Below are 25,295 nucleotides of genomic sequence, written 5' to 3' on the forward strand. Positions count from 1 at the left end.
TTCCAGCTTTCTAAACGTTTTTTATCCAAAATCCTATATAAAATTTTTATATTTCCATAGAACTTCCTCCATCTTGTACTGATTTTTCTCGAAATAAACCTGAAAATCAAAAAAAAATTTCTTGCACTTTTCTTGCAAAAAAATATTGCAAGAAATGGAAGCAAGAAATGCAAGAAATCAAGAAACAAGAAATTTGCATCCCTGCTTGGCATGCAATTATAATAGTGATACTTAGCTCTAATGATAAGAAGAGGGAGGGATTGTCACGTAAACCCCGTTCTAGGGCAGTGTGGAAAATATAAAAAGTTTATTTCGGAAATTAAATTTTCTACAAACATGTGATTGTGTTTTGAAAAAAAAGAAGTGAGTTTCGCGGCGTTGTAAATACAAGTACAAAATTGAGTGAATATTATATTTTCAGAAAGAAGGGTGGGGTACTGTTGAGAAGCGAGACTCACACAACTACGGAAAAGATCATCAATACAAGGGACACAATAACGGAGCCTATTTCGAGTACAAACAACTATCCAAAACCTGCTTATAATGTCAAGTTAGTCGATGAGATAATTAATTTGCAGAATGATAATTGATGTTCAGGTTCGTGAATTTGTGAAGAGCATTATGCTCGGCGGTCGTGAAGCTCAAAGAGCTCAATATAATATTTTAAATTCTATGAGGGGATCTCGTAGCTCTTTGTAAGTAAATAATACAGTTTGTATATAAGTAAAATGGAAATTTTCTCATCAGATGGTCCAATGCAAACACAGCTTATGTTGGATTCACGAGCAACCCAGGGAAGTATTGCATTCGAAAAAGCCCAAATGCGCCCAATGATCGAGACTTTTGGGTCGATGTGTGTCAATCGCAAATTGGAACAGTTCTGAAAATTGGAAATGGAGTGAACGACTTGGCATTTGTTCCTGGAAAGCGATCACACAAATGAAGTTCAACGATGTGCATTTGATCAACAAAAATCACTCAGAGATTTCATCAGCGAATTCCACGATTTTTTTTGATAGTGTTGACGTTGCTTGTGGGATCAATCGATCTTCAGTTGAGTTCGTTTCTCTTGGATCTTGGAAAGACAATGAAAATCCACTATTCGATACTTCTGCTATGGTATGTTCTCTAATTGCCGCGTGAATGCATAAAAAATGGTGTTTTCAAAAAGAGATTGATGATTGCTTCCCGCGATGAAGACACCAAGTGCTCTATGCTGGTAGCAATATTGTCTACGTTGGATTCACTTTTGCACTCAGTGAGTTTGAAATATTCATATTTTGTTCCCAAATGTAATCATTTAGGAAACCGCTCTATCCGTATTCGACTGCTGCATTAATCTTCGAAATATTGGGCTATTGTATGATATGAAAATTCAGGTATGATTCATTTCATCACACTAGTGATTTACATGAAAACTATTTCAGGATTATCAATACATTTTCGATACAATTCTTGACTACTTCATTATTGGTCAAGCTGCCGTTGCCACTCCCGAGTTGACCAGAATGTACCACCACTACAAGCAGCAATAATTGTACTTTTTTCTATTTCATATGGCAATAAACAATCAATTCGGCATAATCTATATATTTATTTACATTTGCACCTTTAATTTAATTCGGAATGTTGGTTCTTCCTTTGTGAATCGCGTCAATGCCTTGATAAAATTGTCAGCATCTTTCCGGTTAACAGATTTGAGTGCCACAGAAATGGCTGGCTCCGGAATGTGTATTGGCTCCTTAAAGTTTCAATATTATTAGGGCAAAAAAGCACCAAAAAACATACACAATGCGGAGCAAGATTCTGATCAGTTGAGAACGTTTCTCTGGCAGTCAAGTCCAAAAGTTGTACAGATATCTCCAGCATAAGCAGTAGTGATCTCTTCCATATCATCAGCGTGCTCGAACTTTGCTTAATTGTCCCGTGTAGACCCGTAAATAAGTGAGACATTTAATTGCAGGCATTAAAATATATATCAAAAGAATCATTAATTGACAAATAGAAAATCATATTGTTGATTTGTTGTGTTGAAGCATTGGAATAGTATAAAAGAACTCTGAAAGAAAGTCAAATATTCTTTAAAATATTATTACAACTTATATTCTTCATCATGTTTGATCACTATGCTTCACATTCAGATGTACTGGATCTTCTAGGCAGACTTTCCAGAAATTACGACTATTTCGAACTTTTAATTTAAAATTATTTTTGTTTCAAATAAACAGCATAGTAACATATAATATTTTCTTTGAAATTGCGCAAAAAACAATTCAAATCAAACGATTTATTCATGAAATCTAAATTGGCTCTTTTTCCTGATTCCTGACTATTCCTTGACATATGGTTTGATGGCTTCTTTGTCAGCACGAGCCGCCTCAATATTCGTGTCGATTGCAATCGCTGGAGCTGCCTTGGCCTTGGTGCCATCCGGAAGTGGTGGTGGGATCAGCTGTTGGAACGAGACCTGAAATTAAAGGTTTTATTAGACTTCGAGTCATTTAAGATTACCTGCAAGTTGGCGTTCAGGCAAACCACTGCGGCGGCGTTGGTGAACTGGGCACAGTAGTTTGGCACCGAGAAGACGGTGATCAGACGGCGTCCAGCCATCATTTCGTATCCATCTTGGACGACTTGATGGCCACGAATGATCAGATCAATCTCCAGCGATTTACACGCTTGCTCGACGACTCCTTTGCCAAACATGTAGCTGATTCCTGGAAAAAAAAATGAAATTTTCAGGAAAGATACAGGGTCTCGACACGACCGAAAATTTTAAAATAAAGATTGCGAAAAAGTAGGGGTGGGCGGCAAACGAATTTTCCGGCAAATCGGCAAATTCGGAAAATTGCCGGAATTGAAAATTCCCGGAAAATTGTCGATTTGCCGAATTTGCTGGAAAAATGGCAAATCGGCAATTTGCCTAAAACAACATTTTCCGGTAAATCGGCAAACTGCCGGAATCGAGAATTTCCGTCAAATTGTCGATTTGCCGAATTTGCTGGAAAAATGGCAAATCGGCAATTTGCCTAAAACAACATTTTCCGGTAAATCGGCAAACTGCCGGAATCGAGAATTTCCGTCAAATTGTCGATTTGCCGAATTTGCTGGAAAAATGGCAAATCGGCAATTTGCCTAAAACAACATTTTCCGGTAAATCGGCAAACTGCCGGAATCGAGAATTTCCGTCAAATTGTCGATTTGCCGAATTTGCTGGAAAAATGGCAAATCGGCAATTTGCCTAAAACAAAATTTTCCGGTAAATCGGCAAAATGCCGGAATTAGTGCTTCTCGTGGCGAGACCCAAAGCTATTCAACCTCGAATAGAATGGAACCATCCTTCTCCCTTGTTCGTCGGATCCGACCACAGCAAATCAATAAGCAAACCACGATCCAGCGGCTCACACGGACGTGGAATATTCCTGATCGTATCAAGATTGATGAGCTCCGGCGAGAGTCCACCGTGCATACAGAGCACTCTCTTCGAGATCAATCCAGACATTGGCATACGATTGAAGCATGTCTGGAAGTCCCACCACAATCCGACTCCGTACTTGTACTGACACTCCACGTAGAATCCATAGATCTTGTTGACCGACGGCGTTTCGTGGTTGCCACGCAGCAAGTAGATGCGATCCCTGTAGCGGATCTTCAAGCAGAAGAGAAGGATCAGAACTTCGATTCCTTGCGGTCCACGATCCACGTAGTCTCCAAGGAACATGAGCTTCTCCTCTGGAACACGCCCTATCAAGTCGAACAGGCGGTTCATGTCCTGGAACTGGGCATGTATGTCTCCGATGACTTTGATGGGAGCCTCGGCTTCACAAAGATTGCTCTCGTCCATGAAGATTGCCTCGACCATCCGGATGATTGCAATGATCTCGTGTCCAGTCATCACATTGCAAATGTTGATGTTCGTGTCCTTGTAGAGACCTGGAAAGGTTGGAAGGTTGGCGGTATTCTGTCTAGGTAAGGTCTTACTGTTCATTCTCTTGATGCAGTCGTCCATCCATTCAGCTAATCTCGGGTTCTCCTTGGCCAAATCGAACTTTGATATCTCTGATGTTTTTGGACCTGGAAAACGGGGTTTTATTAGAAAGTACGAAAATACGTGGTTTTTAGAGCAAAAGGACACGGATTTCTGACTTCCCTCATAAATTGAAATGGAAGAGTTTAGGCCGAACTAGGCCATTTTGGCTCGGCCATATCTGGGGTAGATTTACGGCGCGTTGCGTGTCGCGTCGCGGCTCGTTTTTAGTTGTAAAACTAAATGTATTTGTCCGTGAAAGGAAAGGCTTTCCTTCCGTGCGGAGGTTGCAAATCTTGAAACCCCCGCCCAGTTCTAAGGGCGTGGACAATCCACCAGATTTCAATCCCCCGATTTGCCGAGCCGGATGAGAAGCTGTAAAGCATGTCGCGGTGAGACCCATGCGCCTTTAAACACCAGCGCTCGAGCCTCCCATACATCGACGCCAACATCGGGGCATGACATTCAACTTCCTGAAGTTTACCTTCTTTCGATCCTTTCTTGTTGTTATTCCCGTCGGTGCTCATCGTGAAGACGTTGCTTAATCCTTCCTCGCAACCAAGCACACTGCTTTAAAATTGAGAACTGATTCGTTTCAAATCCGAACTGGAACTTTTTTTGCCAACTTTTTTTGTAATTCAGAAGTTCACGTTTACGATTTTTATTTGGTTTTTCAAAAATTCTTTTAATTTGGAAGTTTGAAGGTTCACGTAAAAAAATTCGCCAATTTTTCGGTTACAGTATCTATTACAGTATCGGGACAAATTGCCGGAATTGAAATCTTCCGGCAAATCGGCAAACCGGCAACTTGCGATTTTGCACATTTTTTTTAGAAATTTCAGAATTCCAATTTTAATCGGCAAAATTGTACGCATCCTATGAATGTTCCTACATCTGCTATTTTCAAAAGTAAACAAATTCCATCAAAATATCGAGAGAAAAACGGGAAAACATTTCAAAAAAGCACATAAAAATCCCTCTAAAAACTTCCGGCAAATTGATGTTCGGCAAATCGGCAAATCGGCAAATTTACCGAAATTAAAATTTCCGGCAATTTGGCCACCACTGATTAGTATTGCACCTCACATTTGGCAGCTTATATCTCAGTGGTCGTTTGTTTCATTCAAAAATTTTCAAGTGACAAAATTTTTATTAGATATTTTTCTAAATTTTGTAATTGATTATTTTATGATATTTACAGAATAAACCGAGATATAACTTTTTAAAGTAAAGTTGCAACCTGGAAGGCTTTCCGAAATGACTGAAGCTGCGGAACTTTAGAAACCATTTTCCTTAAAAGTGGAGTAGCGCCAGTGGGGATTTTGTCTAAATACACTTATAATGATCTAAAACGACCGAATATCATAATAAAACACTACAAAAAATTTTACATTTTTCATAATTTCCGGTCAAAGTTTTGGAAAGTTGCCAAAAAACAATTTTGAAAAATATGAGCTTTTGAGGAAATCAAAAGCAATGTCGCATGTTTCGACCCCTAAAATATTTTACTACATATTATTAAAACAAAATTAAAGTATAAGAAATGTAGAAAAAAAAATTTTTTTTTTGGTCGACTTCCAAAATTATGAGTGCCAAAAACTGAGTAATTGTCACTTTTTGACAGTAAATAAAAAATTTTCTACAACTTTTTGAAAAGTTTTATTTTGATATTCGGTCATTTTGTCATAATTGGAGTAGTTTTTAACACTTTCCCCACTGGCTCTACTCCACTTTTAAAATGTTCGCTTTCAAATTGTTTGCTCCAATTATCAGACTTCCCTCTCATTTTGCAGCCAACTACATCCCAAACCTACAAATCTCTCAGCCGCGTCACATCGTTTTCTGTATTCCAGGGTAATATCAAGTCTGGATTATTAGAGCTCCACCCCACATATCAGTCATTTTAAGCATTTCTGCTTCACCCAGCTGAAATATGTTTGCTCATTCAAGCCATATGGAAGTCGTGCTGGCTCTGCAGAACATGGGATGTAACGTGTCACGTCGTGGATTGGAGTCGCGGTTCTCGAGAGTTCGACGTTAATTTTTTTCTAATTGTTTCCAAGTTTCTTGGGCTTGAAAATGTTTAAGGATTTGAATAAATCGTTAATTGTTGAATTTTTTTCAATCTTGTTAATTTAAATATTTAGAGACCATCTGAAAATAGTGAGAGGTTCAAAAAAACTGAAAATTTTGCCAAACAGTGGTGCGCGGCGATTGCCATTCGGCAAGCGAATTTTTGGCAATTTTGGCAATTTCCGATTGCCGGAAGTTTTGAAAACCGGCAATTGCCAAAAATTGCCGGTTGCCGGAAATTCCCAAAACCGGCAATTGCCGAAATAGCCATTTACCAAAAATTCCCAAAACCGGCAATTGCCGAAATTGTAGATTGCTGGAAATTTGTATTTTTGGCAATTGGCAAAATTACCGGTTTGCCGGAAATTTCAATTCCGGCAATTTGCAGATTTGCCGATTTGCAGGAAAAAATCGTTTCCCGCCTACCCCTGGTCTATAACTTCAAAGTTTCAAATAAGTACCATGTGAAGATTAACCCCGATTATCGACCAGTCCATCTCCAAACTGCAAAACACTATTTTCAAACTGCCATATTGAAATATCATATTATAGTTCGAAACGTGTGTTCTACTGATAACAACACCATCCCTTTATTTGATTAAGTTAGACTTTGCACTGATAATACACATCGTTTAATTAAAATAAAACTAGAAGGTATTCATCTTAGATGCCCTACTACGTAGTACTCTACACTTTAAAAGGTTTTATCTTGTTTCATTTTGCAGATATTAATACATATTCAACTGCAAAAATATAGAAAAAGAAATTACAAATATTTTGCCAATCGACTATTTTTGTATAGGACAAACGACAACTGAGATATATGCATTGAAAGTATATGTTTGAAGAAAAGAAAATCGCGTATTCGTGTAGTTTTTGATTTGACAAAAGTGTGAGTCACATTTTGGTACACATATGTACGCCCTATTTCTAGAATTGGCATGTTCTTAAATGTTATTAATTTTTTTTCCAAAAAAAAAATAATGGATTGTTAGAATTTGTTTCAAAAATTGTCCTTAAATCTAGTAAATAGCCTATTTATTTAATTTATTTATTAAAATGTGAAGAAAGCTAGATGAAGTTCTAATAGGTAGGTAGGCAGGTAGGTAGGTCGGTAGGTGGGTAGGCACAGGGATGGGCGGCAAACGATTTTTTCCGGCAAATTTGCAAATCGGCAAATTTCCGGAATTGAAAATTTCCGGCAAATCGGCAAACCGGCAAATTGCAGGGTTAGAAAATTCCCCTCTAAACATTTCCGGCAAATCTGATATTCGGCGAACGGCAAATTGACAATTTGCCAAAGTGAGTATTTCCGGCAAATCTGATATTCGGCGAACGGCAAACCGGCAATTTGCCAAAATAAATATTTCCAGCAAATCGGTAAACCGGCGATTTGCCGATTCGCCGAGTTTGTCGACAAATCAATTTGCCAAACGGCATTTGCCGCCCACCCCTGGGAAGGTAGGTAGATAGGTAGTTGGGTATGGGTATGGGTATGTATGTATTTATTTTTTTCGAATTTTCATTTTTCAAATATGGTTTAATTGCAAGAATACACTAAATTTCTAAAAAGGTTCTTTTTGTAATTTTGCAACATGCCAAAACTTTAATGTTTTGGGCCATACTTTGTCAAAATTTGCACTGGCGCTACTCTTGAAAATTCCATGTAAAAAATGTGTCCTTATTTTTGACAGTGCCTATTGTGCCTATTTTGAAACTTTCCTCCAAAACCACAAATTCCATCAATTATTCATCCCAGGAATAGCCACGTCGTCGGTAAGTACACGTCGCATACCGCCTCTCTATTGTATTTGCCCTCCACCAGCGTCTCTCAAATCCATACACTATCTCTGAGCACTAATCAAATTTGGAGCCATCTCCGCAATTGGCTTCTTATCAGGTCATATATTGATAAGAACCAGAAACTTTTCTTCTTTTCCTTATATTGCATTCTACAAATCGTATTGTGCTCGTTGTGTTTGAACAGCCTTAATTCTATTGTTCATTTTTTTTTCAACAATTTCAGTTTCCTCAAATTTTCAAATTTCAATTCCCAAAAATTCCAGCATGCTATTCAAGTGGCTCGTTCTTGCCGCCTTCGTGACTGTGGCCTGGTCCAAGTGCGAGGACGGAGTGGATAATGTCATCAAGTTCACGGACACCACCAGAGGAAAGGGAAAAATTATTTTCACCGATTTCGAGGTGACCACCTACGATGAGAACAAGGAGCCATCTTGCAAGAAGGGAAAGCCGCAGTTCAGACTTCCAGGACACTTCAAGCTTCACAAGGGTTAGTTTTGTTTTTTGAACTCTGTGAAATTGTGTGTGATAAACAAGCTACGTAGCGGCACGTCAGACCGACAAATATGGGTCATAATGAATTCAAATTTGAAGCTAGTGAATACAAAAAGTATGTGGGAAAATTTGGAAAAGGGACTTTTTAGTCAAAAGATATAACATAAAAAGTTCCAATATTCGAGTTCTAGTCAAAAAGAGGTGCGCCTACCCCATGCCTGGTGCCTGCCTACCTCTTTTATTTGCATGCTGGAGCAGAGTGAAAAATTTGGCAGGAAGTTGGCCTGGACAGATGTCGGCTGCAAATTATTGAGATTTCCGGCGCATCTCTTTGTTTGAGAACCTACCTGCCTTTCTGCCTAGCGCTTCGGTGACCGAATACCGTCTAATTCTTGACACGTCAGGCACATCACTATGCCTTAGGGTCTTCGTACCTGCCTTCATCGCGAGTAAAGTAGACAGGAAGAAGTAGGCATTTTGTGTCTACATAGAAAACCTGAAACACATAATCAGGCACGTCTTCATGCCTAGAAATCTACGTGCCTGCCTGCCTAGAGATTATGTTGATGCCTACCGCATATAATTGACATTTTATAGTTAACTTTGGTGCGTTTGAATTGATTTATTGAAATCAGTCAGATAAAAAATTTGCAGGATTTTTCAAAGGTACTTTAGTAGTAGCTACGCGTGTAGGCATGAGACAGGCGTAGGATACCTTGAAGGCAAGCAAGCCTACAAACCAAGATCCATATTTTTTTCAGGATTCATCACTGTCAACGAGCCAATCACCGACGAAGACTCCCTGGAGCTCGCGCTGAACGTCGAGAAGGACAGCTTCATGATCGGAAAAGTGTGCTCCAATGGAAAATCTGAGAACTCGTTTGTCCCGGATCAACTTTGGTTAGCGATTTTAAGCGTTCAATTTACATCTCAAATTGTATATATTTCAGCAAATACACCCTCTGCTCACTTGCTCCAAGTGTGTGCTCGGTCCTCAAGATCAAGACCAACGGACCAATCGACGTGACCCCATTCGTGCAAAAGGAGCCAATTGACATCGGAGCCCTGCCAATTCCACAACTCGGAGGAGACTGGAAGGTCGGAGCAAGAATCGTTCAAAACGGAAAAACCTTGGCTGGAGTTCAACTTGGAAATGGAAAGACGTGGTTGAATATTTATGTGAGTTGAATAGTTGAATAGTTAAATTATTAGATTCCAAAATCAACGAATAAATTTCTAATTTTCAGTCTGAGGAAGGAAAGGGAGGATCAGTGAACTACGACGCAGTGCCACCAGGTGGACCAAGCTTCGATCACGAGGAATTGTAGACTTAATAGTGGTTTTGTTAATTGTTGTTGCTATTTTGACATTATAATTATTATACTTGACATTTAATTTATATAAATAAAAATTTAAGAAAATAGTGGTTTTCAACTAGCAAGGCGCGTTCCAGCCTGAACTAGGCGCTGAGACACAGGTAGGCATATTTCGGCCTGAAGAATTAATCTACATAGGAAAGAATATTAGGCATTAACTAAGCGTAATAAAATCTCCAATAATACTGCTGCAAAACTGGTTTTTTTGAAATTCGTAAAAAAAGCCACAGTAATTCAAAAAATACCTGTTTATTTGGTAGGCACATCTTCAGGCCTTCTTGCCTACATGTTTGCCTACTGCCTGTTTTTCTGCACCTTGCCGAGCACAAGTACACTGTACGCTGGCACGCAGCTTAAATTAATTACAACGTTGAATACATTTCAAATCGTGTTTATTATAGTTCTCTTACACATAAATAATAAAATTCCAATATTTTCAACAATTTCAGATCATTAATAGGGTTTTAACAGGCTAGGCACGGGACACCACAAAACTTCCTTAGGTAACCACATGATCCCTGATCATACGAAGTTGAACCTCATGAGTATCGTCGAACACTTGATCGTGGTTTTTATCAGTGTAGACGCGTTGTCCATTTTGACCGGGGAGTGGGGATGTTAGCTGGAAATTGTTGAATGAAAGGATCATACTAGTTAAGAATTAAGCTGTACCTGTCCACAAACAGTGTATCCAACCATTTGGTCCTTCTGCGTGTAAATTGAGTAGGTGTATTGTCCTTCATAATGTGCAAATTTGTTGATGTCCTGGAATATAAATTATATTTATAAAAGCTTTTAATCTGTACGCACATCCTATCAATTCTTAGGAGGCGGGCAGGCACGCGGCAGGCTTACCTGAAGGAATTCACTTTGTGCTGGGCAGTTTCCAGAGTAAAGACCGTTCACCGAATTGCAGATCGGGGTGATAGAGAGTGCGCAAGCCGGGACTGAAAGTGGTCCGAGTTGTGGAGAAGCTCCACGATTTGGTCCAGCTACTCCGATGTAGGTGTCAACGACACGTGTCAGCGGTTCTCCAAGGTACTCTCCGGTGTCGACGCAACGGCCTGAAAAATCTCAACTATTTCACAACCCTCCATTCGACTTCCGGTTCCCCTACCCTCCACCTACATACATTTCTATGCAAATCAGTTCAAATTTAAACATCAATTACCTCCAAGAATTGCTTTTCTTGACACCGGAACACCAAGCGAGAAACCGATCACATCAACGTTGCGGCCAGTGTACAAGCGGACAGCCACAATTAGAGATCGAACCTGGAAAAGTTTGAAGTGGCTTATTTTAAAGATATCTCTATAACCCTTAAAAATACCAAAAAGTTTAGAAAATTTGCTACATTTTTATAGTTGACAACTTTTTAAAAGCTTCGCTGCTGACTGAGTTACAAGCATTCAAAGCTTTATGCTTTATGAGAGTTGTCTGTCATACCTGCTTAATATATTCACACTTCATCGAGTACTCGATCCATTTCAACGGGTTTCCCTGTGCTCCGTTGAAATATGTTGTTGAATAAATCTCATTCTCTGCGTATTTTCCCTCTTTTCTAAACAAAAATAAAATTATATTCTCACTTTTCTATCAACTTTCAACTGTTACCTGAACCACTGTGCAGCCCAAAATGGCTTCTCGCCGGCTGTATCCGATACTCCGTGGACAATAATCAATGGCTGATTTTTCAGCGTATCATTGCGATTCTTTTTTCCACCGAAAGATCCACCGGGTCCAAGATCCAATCGTTCAATCTGATCTCTAACTTGAGGCCCGTAGTAATCCGCAAGCCATTGTGAGAAGTCAGGTGTGAATTTGGAAGTGACAAAAGATATCAGAAATGTGGATATTGTGAGATTCAGTAACCTTGTCATTTTCTGGAATTAAAATCTATTAGTCTATTAGAATATGTATGTTGCGAAAAATTGAATGCAAGTAGGTTTTCAAAGATTCCAGAGCTAAAATAGGATTGAATTGAAATTTAAAAAAAAAACGCCTGCCTGCCTGCAAGGAAACCTACACGTGCCTAAGTACAGTTAGGCCAAAATTTGATACATGCCTAAATTGGAAGCTTTAGCTTACCGAGGCTCTCTTGAAGTTAGGTATGTAGGCAGGCATGGTTTTGCCAACGTAATGTTTGGCTTTTTCAATACGTTTTTGGCTTTATTTAGAACAATTATAAGAGGTAGGCAGGTAGGCACAAAGCCAAAGAACAATGCCTGCCTACTTTTGGAAGTCTCAGCTTACATCTTCAGTTGAACTTTTGCTGTAGGACAGGAATGCAAGAGCGTGGCGCGTAGGCAGGTAGGCAGGCGTGGTTTTATTCAGGTAGTTTTGGGGTTTATCAACAAAAAAAGAGATAGGCAGATAGGCACGAAAAAAATAATAATGCCTGGCTACTGTCGAAGTCATATTTTCTCAATTTGAATTTTTCCCCAGTGTTCAACTTTGACATCCTATATCTCAATGGTCGTTTGGTCTATTCAAAAATTGCGAACTAGAAAAATTATATATTTCTTTTTCTATTTTTTGTAGCAATCATTTTTTTGATATCTTTAAAATTAACCAGGATATAACCTCTCAAAGAGCAATACCACTACGGTTAGCTGTCCAATGAAATGAAAAAAGTCAAACTACTAAAATAGGCTTCAAATGATAAAAATCGGAACAAAATCCAGGAAAAGTTGAATCATTTCTGAAAAGAAACACAATGAAACACCATCACCACCGCCGTCATCGTCGATGGAGTGTGGCATTTTCTCCTCCTCAAAGACCTCTCCAATCTCACTTCATTCTCTTTTCGTCGGCTTCATCTTATCCTCTCCCGTGGATTTGAAACCAGTTTGCGATTGGGGGAAGGTTGTGTTCTCATGGATTGTTTCTTTGGAGAATGGATATGCCGAAAGTTGCCAGCTTCACTTGGGCAGACTATTGGGTGGACATCTTCTTGATGGATGAAATCGAGAAGTGTCAAAAACCGTTGCGTAGGGCTTGGCGCAACAGATTTTTAGACGCTTAGCAGACTACAAAGAAGACGATGAAGGAGGAGGGAAATTGATACAGTTTACGATAACTGTACAGCTAACTATAATACTAATTGAGTGAGAAACAGTAACAAACTGTAACGCTATAAAAATGTTAAGTTCCTTAATAGTTTTCTTCGCAGCTTTATACACTGAAAGTTTCAATTATACATGTATTTCACCTTTTAATATCCTCAAGGGTTGAAATTCTATTGCTATATTCTGAAAACTTTTGAAAACTCCCAATAATTCTGAAATTGTCCGGAACAAGTTATAGAAAATTTTAAAATATTTGGGCGACTTGTGGAAAAAGGTCTCTGGTATTGTAGGCTTTGGATGCTGTAAACATTTTTTAAAACTAATCTTTTTAAATATTGCAGTTTCAGAAAATTCTCGAAAGAAGGCAGTTTGAAAATTTGTACAAAATTCCAAAAATTGTAAAAATTTAAAACCATTTTTTTTTGCTAATGTCCAAAATTGGCAAAATTTTCAAGAGGTTTTTTTAAACCAAAAAACTGTACATTTTTGAGTTATTTGCCCTTTTTTTGAGTACTTCGCAGTTTTTAAATTTGGCAAATCGGCAAGGAGCTGGTTTACCACGTGCCAAAAAATTTCGTTTGCAGTCCACTTCTGGACCTAGTAGGCTGCAATTGCCGTTCGGCAAATCGGCAAAAAATTGGCCGGAAATTTTGAATTCCGCCTATTTGCGGTTTTGCCGGAAATTTCAATATTGGAAATTTTCAGATTTGCCGGAAATTTTCTATTCCGGTAATTTGTCGATTTGCCGATTTGTCGGAAGTTTTTAAAGGGTTTTTTTTAATACGAAAACACTTAAAAATTTTTTCGATTTGCCGGAAATTTCAATTCCGGCAATTTGCCAATTTGCCGGAATATTTCAATTCCGGCTATTTGCCGATTTGCCGGAATAATTCAGTTCCGGCAATTTTCCGATTTGCCGATTGGCCGGAAATTTTCAATTCCGGCACTTTGTCGATTTTCTGGAAATTTAATTCCGGCTATTTGCCGATTTTCTGGAAATTTAATTCCGGCTATTTGCCGACTTGCAGGAAAATTTCAATTCCGACAATTTGCCGATTTGCCAGAAATTTCGATTCCGGCAGATTGTCGATTTGCCCAAAAAATCGTTTGCCGCCCACCGTTTTCTAGTAGAATTTCAAACCTTCAGTCACAATTTTCCTCAAAAAATCTATCTCCAAATAACCTTGCCCTTCTTAACTTGCAGGAAAACATAATTCACTCAACAATACCGTTACCCCAATATGTCCCAAATTATGCATATAAATTCTGCTCCCTCTCCAAATGAAATGTTGACCGTCGTTCCCCACCTGCTATTTATCACAGTGTGTCCTTCCAAATGTCACCACACCAAAACCACTCCCACTTTTTCTATTTCAATTTCAATTTCTCCCAGTTCATTTCCCAAAATTGTATCCAACGGTTGTCCATTAGGCGGCTCTCCGTCCATCAGTCTGTACCTCCCTTTGTCTTCTTCCATTTTCTAATTGTTCTATCTCTGTCGAATACTCATTTTCCCAGTTGATGTACTCAGGTGTCAACCTAGTTACCCTTTTTTTTATCTTCGTCACTCATCTTTTTGTGTGTCGGTTCAATTTCCAAAATTACCAATTTTTTTCACGATTCTCCTTCTAACTGACGGCAATTTTCAAATGTTTTTCTGACATTAGCTAAACTTTTTCTGAACTTTTTGGAGGTGTCTGAAAAATTAATTCTGAAAAATAAAAATGTTAGTATTACTTTTTATAAATTCTCAAGTGTTTTAGAGAAATTTCAGTGACTACAATCAAAATAATACTGGTAAGATTTTCAAGTGGATTGTTGACAAACTTCTAGAGTGGTTCCAGATGTTTTTAAAAAGTACCCATAGAGTTTTAAAATTCCTAGAAGTGTGATTTAAGATTTGTTTTGAAAATTAAAATTCAAATTTGATGCCAATTTTGAAAAAAAAAATTCGAATTCTGTTTCGCCTTTCTGCCAAAATTTGCCAAAAATTTGGGAAATTATTTTACCATTTTTTTTTTGCCTTTTTTTTGTTGCCAAAATAAGATTTGCCCAAATTGCATAAAATGTTCAAAACTCTGATTTGACGCCAATTTTCAGAAAACGACATTTGGAAATCTCAGAAATTTTCTAAAGAACATTAAAAAAAATATTTCAAAAAATTATTTTAAAAATTAAAAATTTGAACACTGTTTCTATAAATTTAAATTCAAACTTGGCGCCAATTGAAAATAGTTTTTAAAATTACGCCAAAATGTTTTCAAAAAATTTGGAAGACTTTTGGTAATTAAAAAAAAGTTAAATTCTATTTATTAGCGCCAAAATGAGGTTTTTAAATTTTTAATAAAAATTTGGCGACTCTTTAAAAAATTAAATTTCCATGCTCACTGCGAAATTCTGCCAAAAAAATTAATTTTCGAAGTTGCGCCAAATGAGTTTGGCTCCAAATATTTTTTTTTAATTAAGAACTCAAACTTCGCGCTGAAAATGTTTTGTAACCTAGCAATTTTTTTCGAAAAATTATAATTCAAATTTCGCGCCAGTCATCTTTTCTGATAGGATCCTCTTCACAAAATCCGAATATCCGATCACCTAGAGTACATCCGCTTCTCCTCTCCTTCCATCCACTTTTATTATCACCACAGTAATGTCCACATCGCTCTAATGACGTGGCAATTATCTGGGGGCTAATACTCCTACTCAGAGACATAGACTGTCAAACGACACTTACGAAATGACTAAGGGAGTAGCATTCGCCCAGAAAAAAAAAACAGGCGGGGCGTGGTCCGAAGTGAAAACACGTTGGAGACGAAGAGGCGCAGACGAGAAAATGAAATTGGGTTGGAGGAGAGAGGTGACACCACACAATTCGTTTTGTTGAGGAGAGACAACGCAATCATCTGACTTCTTCTCGCCTTTTTGGTTTTCCTTTATAGTTTAAGCTAATAGTACGTACACAACACCTCCATTCACTTAAGAATCTTCTTCCGTCTCTTCTTTCTTGATTTTGAACTTTTGAACCAAGCTATTGGAAGCTTTTTGATTTAAAGGCTGAGTTTCTTATAATACTCCAAAATGGCCAAATATCATATAAAAACACTCCAAAAAGGTTTTAGGGTTTTCAAAATTTTCAGTCAACGTATTGGTAAAATGTCAAAATTTCCAAAAAATGATTTTGAGTTATTTCGAGCATTGCTGCAAGGTTGAACCCCTAGATTGTTCAACTAATAAAATTCAAAACACAATTCAAACTTGAAAATCGTAGAAATTTTTTCGTTCGGACTATACATTTGAAAACTCAAATATTTTTGTAAAAAATATTTTTTTACTATGAAAACATTATATAGAAAACAAGTCATCTAAAAATTAATAATGTGTACTAATTTTATTTTATTAATATTCTTAAACCCAGATCTACAAAAATGAATTAAATTTATCCATTTTAAGCAAAAAATCAGGCACATTTTCTACCGACATTTTTTTTGAAAAGTTTGTGAATATACTTTTTTTGCTAAATCTTAATTTTCCAAAAATTCCTAAACCTAAAATTTTCAGCCAATTCGAATGAAACAAAAACGAGCGATTCGACTTCTGGTACCTGATCGTCCATTACGGGCGGGATGTGTAAGTGACACTTTTCGCTTTTTACTCAAAACATTTTCCGCTAAAACAATAACATTCTCGAAAATCCATTTTCCCGCAAATTTGTTTTACTACAAGTATTAAGGAAGCTAGGAAAAAGAAGCGTACCTAATCCGGCAGTAGTCCGGTTTTTTTCTTCTACGCCAAAATTGAGACGATAATCCAAATTAAACGAGAGATTTTGTAGAAGGAATTGGTGGAATTGTCATTGCGGATCCCCAATGCTGTGCAGATTTTGGAATCGAATGCGGTTTTTGAGGTGAGGAAGAACATTGGACTGGAACCGGTGGAAAACAACAAAATTAAATTTCAGGGTGTATGCCGTGCAACATTTTCCGGACAAGACTCCCAACACACCCTGATTAAGGAGCAACTTCACATTCCATTTACCGCCATTCAACTTCCAACAACTAAAGTGAACTTTTTAGACAGCCAAGCTTTTTCAACAAATTTGCAGTATTCAGGGTATCGATGTGATTCCAGAAGGTCATCACAGGCTCCCAATATTTCTGAACGTTCCTCATCACATGCCAGGAACATTCAACGGGAAATTTGGAGCAATTGTGTATAGGTTTTTGATCAAAGTGAGTTTTTTTAATGATCAAAGTGTGATTTTTAATAGTGAAATTTACTAGGAAACCGAGACTTATGCGATTCGATAGCCCATGTCTTATAACGGTTACTCGTGTATATTTAGTGGCAAATCTTCAGAACCCAGCTCACGGCGGGCTCTCAAAAATACTGAAAATAGCACTAAGCAATGAAGGGTCTATTTTCCAAATTTACTTTGGTAGCTCATATCTCCGCGGATAATTTTTTACAGAAAAGTCATCAACTAAAAATTTGTTGATCTACTTGTAAAGAAGAATTTTGCTGTGGAAAATTTTTTACCAAAAAATTTTTTGTTTGAGATAAAAGCGCGTGAAGTGCGGCTACTGATATTACTATTTTTAAGTTGTTATATATTCTAACGCTTTTATCTCAAACCAAATTTTTTTGATAAAAACTTTCCACTACAAACTTGTTCTTCACAAGTTGATCAACAAATTTTTAGTTGATGACTGTTCTGTAAAAAATTTATCCGCGGAGATATGAGCTACCGAAGTGTATTTGGAAAATTTGCTCTTCAATATTGCCAGGATCTTTGAGAGCCCGTTGTGAGCTTGGTTCTAGAGTTTTGCCGCTAAAATTTCACAAGTAACCGTTATTGGATATGAGCTATCAAATGGCACAGGTCTCATATGCAAGCCCCATAGGTACCTTCTGTAGGTTCCCTAGTTAGTACCAGTCGTTGTTTTTTTGCAAAATTCCAAACCACATTCCCAGGGAATTTCCCACCACTCGAAGCCTGTCACTCACTCAAAACAATTGACCCTGACTAGCCGGCAATAAACCTAGAGGTTTGTGTTAGCCGCGCCGCAGTCATGCCAACCAGAAGACCATGTCATTCTTTTTCGAAAACCCATAATTAATTTTTTTTCATCAACTGCGTTGCGCGTGAAAGTCAAAAGAAACGAGAGTCCTTGAAAATGAACTGTTTGAGAAAGAGAAAAAAATGAGTGCATGAATGAAACGCATTATTGTTTTTTTTTCAGCTGAAAGTGAAAAGATTCTCATCGGGCGACGAGGGAACTATAGAGTGTGAGAAAGCTGTTGATGTGTTGGGAAGGATTTCGTTGGAGCAGCAACCATCGTTTGCTCAGCCCGTATCTATTGATAGGCATGTTAAGAAGAAGGTGAGCGATTTTTATACAACAAAGTGTGTTTCATACAGAGGTTTATATTATTGTCTCCGCATTTGGCTCTAGCTGCTTGTCCAAGTTTGGCGCAAAAAATATAAACTTGGATCAGAAGTTAGCCAAACTTGGGCAAAAGTTCGGCAAGACTTTGGCAATACTTGAATTCCGGCTGCACCAAAGTTTAACCAAAGTTTCCCCCAACTCTTGCAAGAGTTGGGGAAAACTTGGGTTAAACTTTGGTAAAGCCTGAATCCAAGTTTTTTTTTCCAAATATTTGTCTTACCAAAACTTTGCCTGTTTGTCGAAAAACTGCCTAAAATATTTGAATTGGGAAATCTGAAGCTGAACTGAAGCTTGGAAAAGTAATTATGCAGTCTGGAAAAGTTCTGCGGAACATTTTTTCACAGGCACAAGGAAGCCTGCCTGCGTGCCTACATGAATTTTGCCGTGAAGAATTTAACGTAAGCCGTCTTCCCGGCGATTTGACTTGTAGGCACCTAGGTAGGCATATTCGACCTATCAGTGTAATAAAAAATTTCTAGGCATTCTTCATGAATCGTCTGGAAGCTCACATCAAGTTTGAAATCGAACGAGCTGCGTATTCAGTTGGTAGGTTGCTTCAAATATTTCCAAAAAAAAAAACCCGTTTTTAATTATTTTTCGGAAATTTCAACACTTTGTAATGAAAAATATTCCTTTCACAATTGATAATATATCTTCAATATCAACAATGAAAAGAGGAAAAAATTGATAGCCAATTGTGACGAGATAAGATAAGAAATCCAGCCAGAATTGCGCAATTGACAAATCCTTATCAAAAGCCGTCGCAAACCGGTTTCAGAACCGCTTTTTCTTGGTGTATTTGTTTAATCTGTAAAAAAAAATTATAGGGGATCATATTCTGGTAACCGGAGAGATCAAGAATGAGCATTTGAGCAATCCTATCAAACACGTCGCCTTGGAGCTCCGGCAGCATATTTTATACGCCAGTGGTGATGCTCAGAGGAGCGAGTGAGTTTTTGAAATTTTGTGGAAAAAAACCTAAAAGATTAAGCTTAATCCTAAGCCTCAGCCTAAGCCTAAGCCTAATCCTAAGCCTAAATAGCGTCAGTAGCAAGCTCACGCTCGCCACTGACGCCAAGCATAAGTCTAGGTTTAGGCCTGAGCCTAAGCTCAACCCTAAGCCTAAGACTAAACATAAGCCTAAGCCTAAGCCTAAGCCTAAGCCTGAGCCTACGCCTAAATTTCAGCACTCGTCTCATCACCCGACTGATTCTTGGCTCCGTGCCTCCGACAGAAACATTCGCAGTGTTTCACTCTTTTCAAGTACCATTCGATTGTTACCCATCACTTGTTTGGAATGGGAACCCTGTTCAGGTATCTGTACTGACGAAAAAGTATTTTCAAATCGGAAAAGTTGTAGGTAACCTACGAGCTTTTGCTTACCAACTCGGGATGCTTTGAAATTGGAACACCAGTCTTCTTGGGTAACTACGGATCACCTAACTCAACTAGGAGATCTATTATGGTAAGAGCAATTTTCTGCCTAAGTTGGTGCTATTTCAAGCAAAAACCTAAAATTTCAAACTTACAGTACCCCGAATCCACGTCTGGAGAAGCTCCACCATCAACCACCTACTACTGCGTCCCCCCAAGCGAGATGAGCTTCACCGTCGACCCACCGCCCTACTCAACGTTCGGCGCAAAAACCGACCCCGTCTTCATCCCAATCCACATGCTCAAGACCCCGTACCGCCCGTTTGCTCCGGCCTATCACATGTTCCGTAACCACGGACCACCGAAATATGATTTCAATTCGAATCAGAGAATGATGGCCGAGTCACCACCGCCGCAGCGGTTCTTGAAGATTGAGGAGATCGAATGATCAATTTTTTTAAAAAATTTTTAAGAAAACAAGTGCAAATTATATAAACTTTTATGAGCAATTTTGTGACAATATTTTTTGTTTGAAATGTTTGAAAGACAATAAAACTGATTTTTGAAACCAATACCCGTCGCAAAATTAAAGGGAATGCACCAGGCTGTCCCATCACGGTTTGATCTTAAAAAAACGCGGGACTTTTTTGCCCAAAAATATGTGACGTTAGCACGTTCTTAACGATACGAAATCAGTTGAGAACTCTGCGTCTTTTGTCCCGCATTTTTTGTAGATCTACGTAGATCAAGCCGAAATGAGACAATCTGACACCACGTGGGAATGGAGGAGAACCTGCCTAGGCGCCTGGTAGGCACCCAGGCAGGCAGAAATTATTATCGGAAGGCGTTCACATTGGGGCTCGGCGTTGGATTACTGTTTTGCTGCTGAGCATATCTAAACGAATCGGTGTCCGATGCGACTGCAAATTGACGTTTCGAGAAGCTCGATGGACTCCTGACAGACGTCGCCCAGGTGAAGGCGATCAAATTCCAGTCGAGACCCATCGGATCTTGACCGCCCGATAGAAATGAGATTATTGTGCAAATGACGATGAAAAGCTGAAATTTTAAAACTTTAATTAGTGGAAGAGCCATAAATAAAGTCTTACCATTAAACTAATAATTGGCTGGGACTGCGGTGGGAGATGTGATACAAAGTACAGCACTCTTTCCATGCTCAGTGACCTATGAACAATTGTAGAATTCCCAACAGCATCTTCCAAAATACACGAATTTTGGAACTTTTGAGGAGCATTATTGAATAGGTAAATCGATAAATTCCCAGCGGTCAGAATGATTGTCAGCAGGAAACTTGAAATAGCACCCGTTGCAGAACAAAATGGTAGATAGTAGCCACAAATCGTAACACCTGCGATGATTGCCAACAATGAGCTGAAAATATTCAAACTACCCAGTGCTTTCCGGAAATTTCAAGATTTTTCAGGGCCGCGCGCACGCAGCCCCGATACGCAAAAATTAAGCTGTTGGCGAATCTCAACTCGAGACTGCCACACGGGTCAGCCCGCCCAAAAGTGCAATGGGTAGGCCTCACCATGGGGATTCCGTCTTCATGATCACGAAATAACCCCCAGCCAGGTAAGTTTATGAGGCTGCGCGCGGAGGGACTAGTGCTCGCGTGTGTGCCGACATGTGGCGGGTTCCGCCGCTCGCTGCGGAAAGCGCGGGGGGAGGCGGAGCGAGGAGAATGTGAGAGAGTGGGAGAATGATGAGAGGGCGCAGACGGGAAGAGGAAACGCGAAATTTGTTAGTTTTTGTGGGGTTTTGGCGATTTTTGTGCCATTCTTTCGAGGTTTTTAACTTACAAAAGTACATATACAATAGTCGGCAACTGTATACCGATCGGCAACCGTGCCAAATTAGCAGCCACCGTCAAAACCACCACAGCAGTCGTCAAAATGAGCATTCCGAATTGCAAAGAGCACAATTGCTGAATGGGATTCCAAGCTCTCAACCTCTTCGCCCAATACTCTTCCCAAGTTAAAGTCATCAATGACATAATTGTCCATTGCAGACAGAACGAGAGTATGCAAAGCATGGAGGCGCAGACAGTGAACACCTGAATTCGATTCCCCAAAATCGCCTTGGAAAACTGGAAGAATGAGCCGAAAGACATGGCGAATTTGCAGTGTTCGCGGAGAAAATTGAGGAAAATTGTGGCGGATAGAAAGATGAAAATTGAGATGAAAAGTTGGAAGACTCCGTAGAAAGTTAGTGTGAGCCGGAGTTTGTGCATTGTTGGCATCGGGGAATAGATCTTGAAAAATATTGATTTTTTAAAAAATTATCTGATATTTTGCGATTTATTGGTCTCACCACGACATATTTTTGTTATTCTGAAAAAAGGTGTGCGCCTTTAAAGAGTACTGTAATTTTCAAATTTCGACTGTTCATAGTTTTTCTCACGATTTATTGAAATTTTATACGTTTTTAACGTAAAATTATAGTTTTTAACTACGGAAAAAACATTTTTATTTAAAAAAAACTGTGAAAAATCGATGAAAATCTCACAAGAATGAAAGTTCAAAACTACAGTCCTCTTTAAAGGCGCATGCCTTTTTCCATTTGACAAATCATTGTAGTGTCGAGACCTGGTACAGTATTTTTATTGAAAAAAATCTCTGACACACCTGGTTTTGAAAACTCGAGTTCAGTTTTGCGATAATTGTGCTAAAATTACGGTCGCTGGTCTCACACGACATAAAAGGTGTGCGCCTTTAAATAGTTTCAAACTTTCGTTGTTGCGGGATTTGCATCGATTTTTCATAGTTTTTCTCACGATTTGTTGAAATTTTATACGTTTTTATCGAAAAATTACAGTTTATATTAAAGAAAGAATAAAAATCTATGAAAAATCAGTACTCTTCAAAGGCGCATACCTTTTGACAAATAATTGTCGTGTTGAGGCCCGGGTACTGTTTTTTATTGAAAAAACACGCGGTTCTGGCTTCCCTCATAAATTGAAATGAAAGAGTTTGCCGAACTAGGCCATTTTGGCTCGGCCATATCTGGGGTAGATTTACGGCGCGTTGCGTGTCGCGTCGCGGCTCAATTTTAGTTGTAAAACTAAATGTATTTGTCCGTGTGGAGTAAACGACTTTCCCACGCGTTGTCCGGCGGGCGATTGTCAATGGAGCGCGAAAAATGCAATGAGGAAGGCCAGAACCCCGTGAAAAAACTAACCTGGTATTGAAAACTCGAGTTCAGTAGGTAAAAATTGACGGTAAATCCAACCATCAAACTGGATAAAATATCAGAAAGTCTGAAATTTTCGACAGGAACCAGTATTCCAAATGATTGAACATCTTGCACAGCATAGTACAAGAAGATTCCGATTCCAGATATTGAAACCTGAAATTTTGACATTTTTTTTGCTGCAGTCTTGACTTTCGTACCGAGACCCAACGCGCTTTTTCTGCGCCCCAATAATAAAACTCACCACAATGTAAAGCAAAAAGCTCGCATTTGCCATACTCGAATGTCCACTAAAGATCACTGCAAAAAGTGAGAAATAGGCGACAAGTGGAATAATTAGGTAAATTGAGAGATTAGTGATTGTGGAGAGAAACGATGAGCTGAGAAACAGGAGAATTATTGATGTCGTGGACAGGTGTATGCATTGAGTTATTGTGATTATTGATCGTACTGAAAATTTGAAATTTTTATTTTAAAAAAACACGTGGTGTCAGGCTGTCCCATAACGGTTTGATCTACAAAAAATGCGGGAATTTTTTCCCAAAAAAAAGTGACGTAAGCACAAATCAGTTGAGAAGTCTGCGTCTAAAATCCCGCAATTCTCGTAGATCTACGTAGATCAAACCGACATGGGACACTCTGACGTCATGTGAAAAAGTTGTATTTCAATTTCTTTGTGAGACCCAATATACTTGTGCTATTTTTTCCTTTTTTTTGGTTCAAAATTTCCCTAAAAGAGCAGCTCGATAATTTGTTATTAAATATTACGATTGAAAATTTATGAAAAGTTTGAACTAACTCAGAAGTAACTACAGTAACCCGATCTCTCTTTTTCCAATAATTTAACTACTACAAAAAATTTTGTAGCATTTTTTAAAATAATTTTGAATACATTTTGAGAATTTGGAACTATGTTTTATCACAAAACTTTCGAATATAATTTTTTAAATATACCTTTTTTATTTTGTAAATAAAAACTCACATGGCTTTGACAAAAACCGCAACTGATAGTACATACTAATCGACGGAGATGGTAAATAATGAAGAATTGGTGAAGATGTTAATGCAGTGAGCAAAAGAGCCAGCGATGCTCCAACTTGGAAGAATATCGCGGATGGAGTAGGTACACATAGGCACCAGATGAAAAATATTGGAGTTGAGAGGAATGTCATTGTGGTTGCAGCTCGCCATGGGGATGAGCCAAGCGTTCCCTGAAAATATCGGTGTTTTCTAATTCTAAAAATAAATTTTGTGTCTACACTTCAAACCCTTATAGCATTTCCCGGAAATGAGATAGAAAAAAGTTGTCAATTAACAAATTGTAGGAAATTTTTTGCTTCACATTTTTTCAGTTAACAATTTTTTTCTAGCTATTTTCCCCGCAGAGCTACCGGAGCTTGAACTTGATAATTCATATTACCTGCTGAAAATGAATAACGCTCTTCAAATTGACATATTTCAGCCCAAAAATCGCACTGATCAATGGCAAAAATGCCAAGGACAAAAGCGGAAGCTGCTGCACATATTGTTCAATTCCACTAGGTCCTGAATAATATCGTGAAGACATGTCTTCCGAAGACGTAAAGTCTTCTCGTCCAGTTGTCTCGAATTCTCGATTAATTCTGAAGGTGTTAGATTCTCTCGAGAGTAAGAAGTGTGTCACACGGGAAGGGTTGACCTGATGATGCGAAACGGACGAAGAGGAAGACGAATGAAACCAACAAAATGAAGGGGTAAATGTGGCGAAACTGGGGAAGGAAAGTTAGGGAAATTAGAGGGAAAAGGGTTGATAAAAAGTCGAGTGGAAATGGGGTGGAAGGATTGAATTCAGTGAATTTATTTGCACGCTTGCCTGGCAGCCGACATTTCGCGGGCCGAAAAATATCAAGATGAGCGAGTCTTTTGCGATCCATCGAGGCGTCGGCTGCAAGGAAGCTCGGAGAAAAAATAGAAGACTGCAGCCGACTTCTAGCTGGCCAAAAAAGAGACAAGTCGTAAAATGAAGGCTAGTCCAGCCGGAGAACTTTTAAATGTTAGTCGGAGCCGACAACTAGCGGGTCAAAAAGGGACAAGTCGTAAAGTGTAGGCTGCAGGAAGTTTAGCCGAAGAACTTTTAGATGTTAGTAGCAGCCGACAACTAGCGGGTCACAAAGTAGGTCATTTTCACCTTGTATTTTAAGACACGCAGCTACGCCGACAACTAGCGGGTCGTAAAGCTTGAGATGAGAGATCACAGGTTGTGGCTTGTCTAGCCGGCAACTGCCGGGTCTCGAAATATCGTGTGGACCCGCAAGGTGTCGGTTGCACTGATACAGGATAAATAGACTCGAGAAGAATGACAAGAACATTAAGAACTGTACAAAATCGCTAAATACCCGTATCTGTCACTCATCTCGTCATGAGATTATAAGTGGTCAAGTATGAC

At 38.7% G+C, this 25,295-nt stretch overlaps 6 protein-coding genes, 3 non-coding genes and 1 pseudogene across 10 annotated transcripts; 4 read left to right on the forward strand and 6 right to left on the reverse strand.

The window, feature by feature from the left end:
* The first annotated feature begins 319 nt into the window (after positions 1-319).
* On the forward strand, positions 320-1,535 carry F58G1.9 (annotated as a pseudogene). Its single transcript has 7 exons — positions 320-363; positions 422-550; positions 598-695; positions 748-1,119; positions 1,172-1,258; positions 1,305-1,379; positions 1,428-1,535. Coding segments are annotated over exons 1-7 (913 nt in total).
* A 39-nt stretch (positions 1,536-1,574) lies between these two features.
* Positions 1,575-1,945, reverse strand: F58G1.8 (Elongation Factor G domain-containing protein). Its single transcript, NM_064352.2, has 2 exons — positions 1,789-1,945; positions 1,575-1,741 (listed from the first exon to the last, which is right to left on the reverse strand). Exons 1-2 carry the CDS (start codon positions 1,894-1,896, stop codon positions 1,598-1,600), a joined length of 252 nt encoding a protein of 83 aa, NP_496753.1. The 5' UTR covers positions 1,897-1,945; the 3' UTR covers positions 1,575-1,597.
* A 327-nt stretch (positions 1,946-2,272) lies between these two features.
* On the reverse strand, positions 2,273-4,635 carry F58G1.3 (Serine/threonine-protein phosphatase). Its single transcript, NM_064353.6, has 5 exons — positions 4,512-4,635; positions 3,982-4,074; positions 3,319-3,933; positions 2,512-2,717; positions 2,273-2,467 (listed from the first exon to the last, which is right to left on the reverse strand). Exons 1-5 carry the CDS (start codon positions 4,552-4,554, stop codon positions 2,330-2,332), a joined length of 1,095 nt encoding a protein of 364 aa, NP_496754.2. The 5' UTR covers positions 4,555-4,635; the 3' UTR covers positions 2,273-2,329.
* A 3,531-nt stretch (positions 4,636-8,166) lies between these two features.
* On the forward strand, positions 8,167-9,815 carry dct-18 (DAF-16/FOXO Controlled, germline Tumor affecting). The gene is made up of 4 exons (NM_064354.8): positions 8,167-8,390; positions 9,157-9,295; positions 9,346-9,574; positions 9,643-9,815. Exons 1-4 carry the CDS (start codon positions 8,168-8,170, stop codon positions 9,721-9,723), a joined length of 672 nt encoding a protein of 223 aa, NP_496755.1. The 5' UTR covers position 8,167; the 3' UTR covers positions 9,724-9,815.
* Positions 9,816-10,147: 332 nt separating this feature from the next.
* lips-9 (LIPaSe related) lies at positions 10,148-11,656 on the reverse strand. The gene is made up of 6 exons (NM_064355.6): positions 11,386-11,656; positions 11,218-11,332; positions 10,943-11,045; positions 10,627-10,835; positions 10,444-10,536; positions 10,148-10,393 (listed from the first exon to the last, which is right to left on the reverse strand). Exons 1-6 carry the CDS (start codon positions 11,649-11,651, stop codon positions 10,271-10,273), a joined length of 909 nt encoding a protein of 302 aa, NP_496756.1. The 5' UTR covers positions 11,652-11,656; the 3' UTR covers positions 10,148-10,270.
* A 4,738-nt stretch (positions 11,657-16,394) lies between these two features.
* arrd-10 (Arrestin C-terminal-like domain-containing protein) lies at positions 16,395-20,222 on the forward strand. Its single transcript, NM_001377887.1, has 10 exons — positions 16,395-16,463; positions 16,669-16,740; positions 16,795-16,896; positions 16,946-17,065; positions 18,077-18,217; positions 18,763-18,829; positions 19,111-19,231; positions 19,471-19,597; positions 19,644-19,748; positions 19,815-20,222. The coding sequence occupies exons 1-10, from the start codon at positions 16,404-16,406 to the stop codon at positions 20,103-20,105; spliced, it is 1,206 nt and encodes a 401-aa protein (NP_001364600.1). The 5' UTR covers positions 16,395-16,403; the 3' UTR covers positions 20,106-20,222.
* F58G1.7 (uncharacterized protein) lies at positions 20,143-24,552 on the reverse strand. The gene is made up of 7 exons (NM_064357.5): positions 24,291-24,552; positions 23,853-24,081; positions 23,115-23,320; positions 22,859-23,026; positions 21,481-21,932; positions 20,767-21,049; positions 20,143-20,716 (listed from the first exon to the last, which is right to left on the reverse strand). Exons 1-7 carry the CDS (start codon positions 24,435-24,437, stop codon positions 20,492-20,494), a joined length of 1,710 nt encoding a protein of 569 aa, NP_496758.1. The 5' UTR covers positions 24,438-24,552; the 3' UTR covers positions 20,143-20,491.
* Positions 21,097-21,261, reverse strand: sup-6. The gene has a single exon (NR_000900.1). It is a non-coding gene; the product is annotated as a small nuclear RNA sup-6 (small nuclear RNA).
* On the forward strand, positions 21,278-21,421 carry F58G1.11. Its single transcript, NR_051810.1, has one exon. It is a non-coding gene; the product is annotated as an Unclassified non-coding RNA F58G1.11 (non-coding RNA).
* Positions 21,279-21,422, reverse strand: F58G1.12. The gene has a single exon (NR_051811.1). It is a non-coding gene; the product is annotated as an Unclassified non-coding RNA F58G1.12 (non-coding RNA).
* Positions 24,553-25,295: the final 743 nt, after the last annotated feature.

This window comes from Caenorhabditis elegans, chromosome II (genome assembly GCF_000002985.6).
Source record: "Caenorhabditis elegans chromosome II".
Taxonomy (NCBI): domain Eukaryota; kingdom Metazoa; phylum Nematoda; class Chromadorea; order Rhabditida; family Rhabditidae; genus Caenorhabditis; species Caenorhabditis elegans.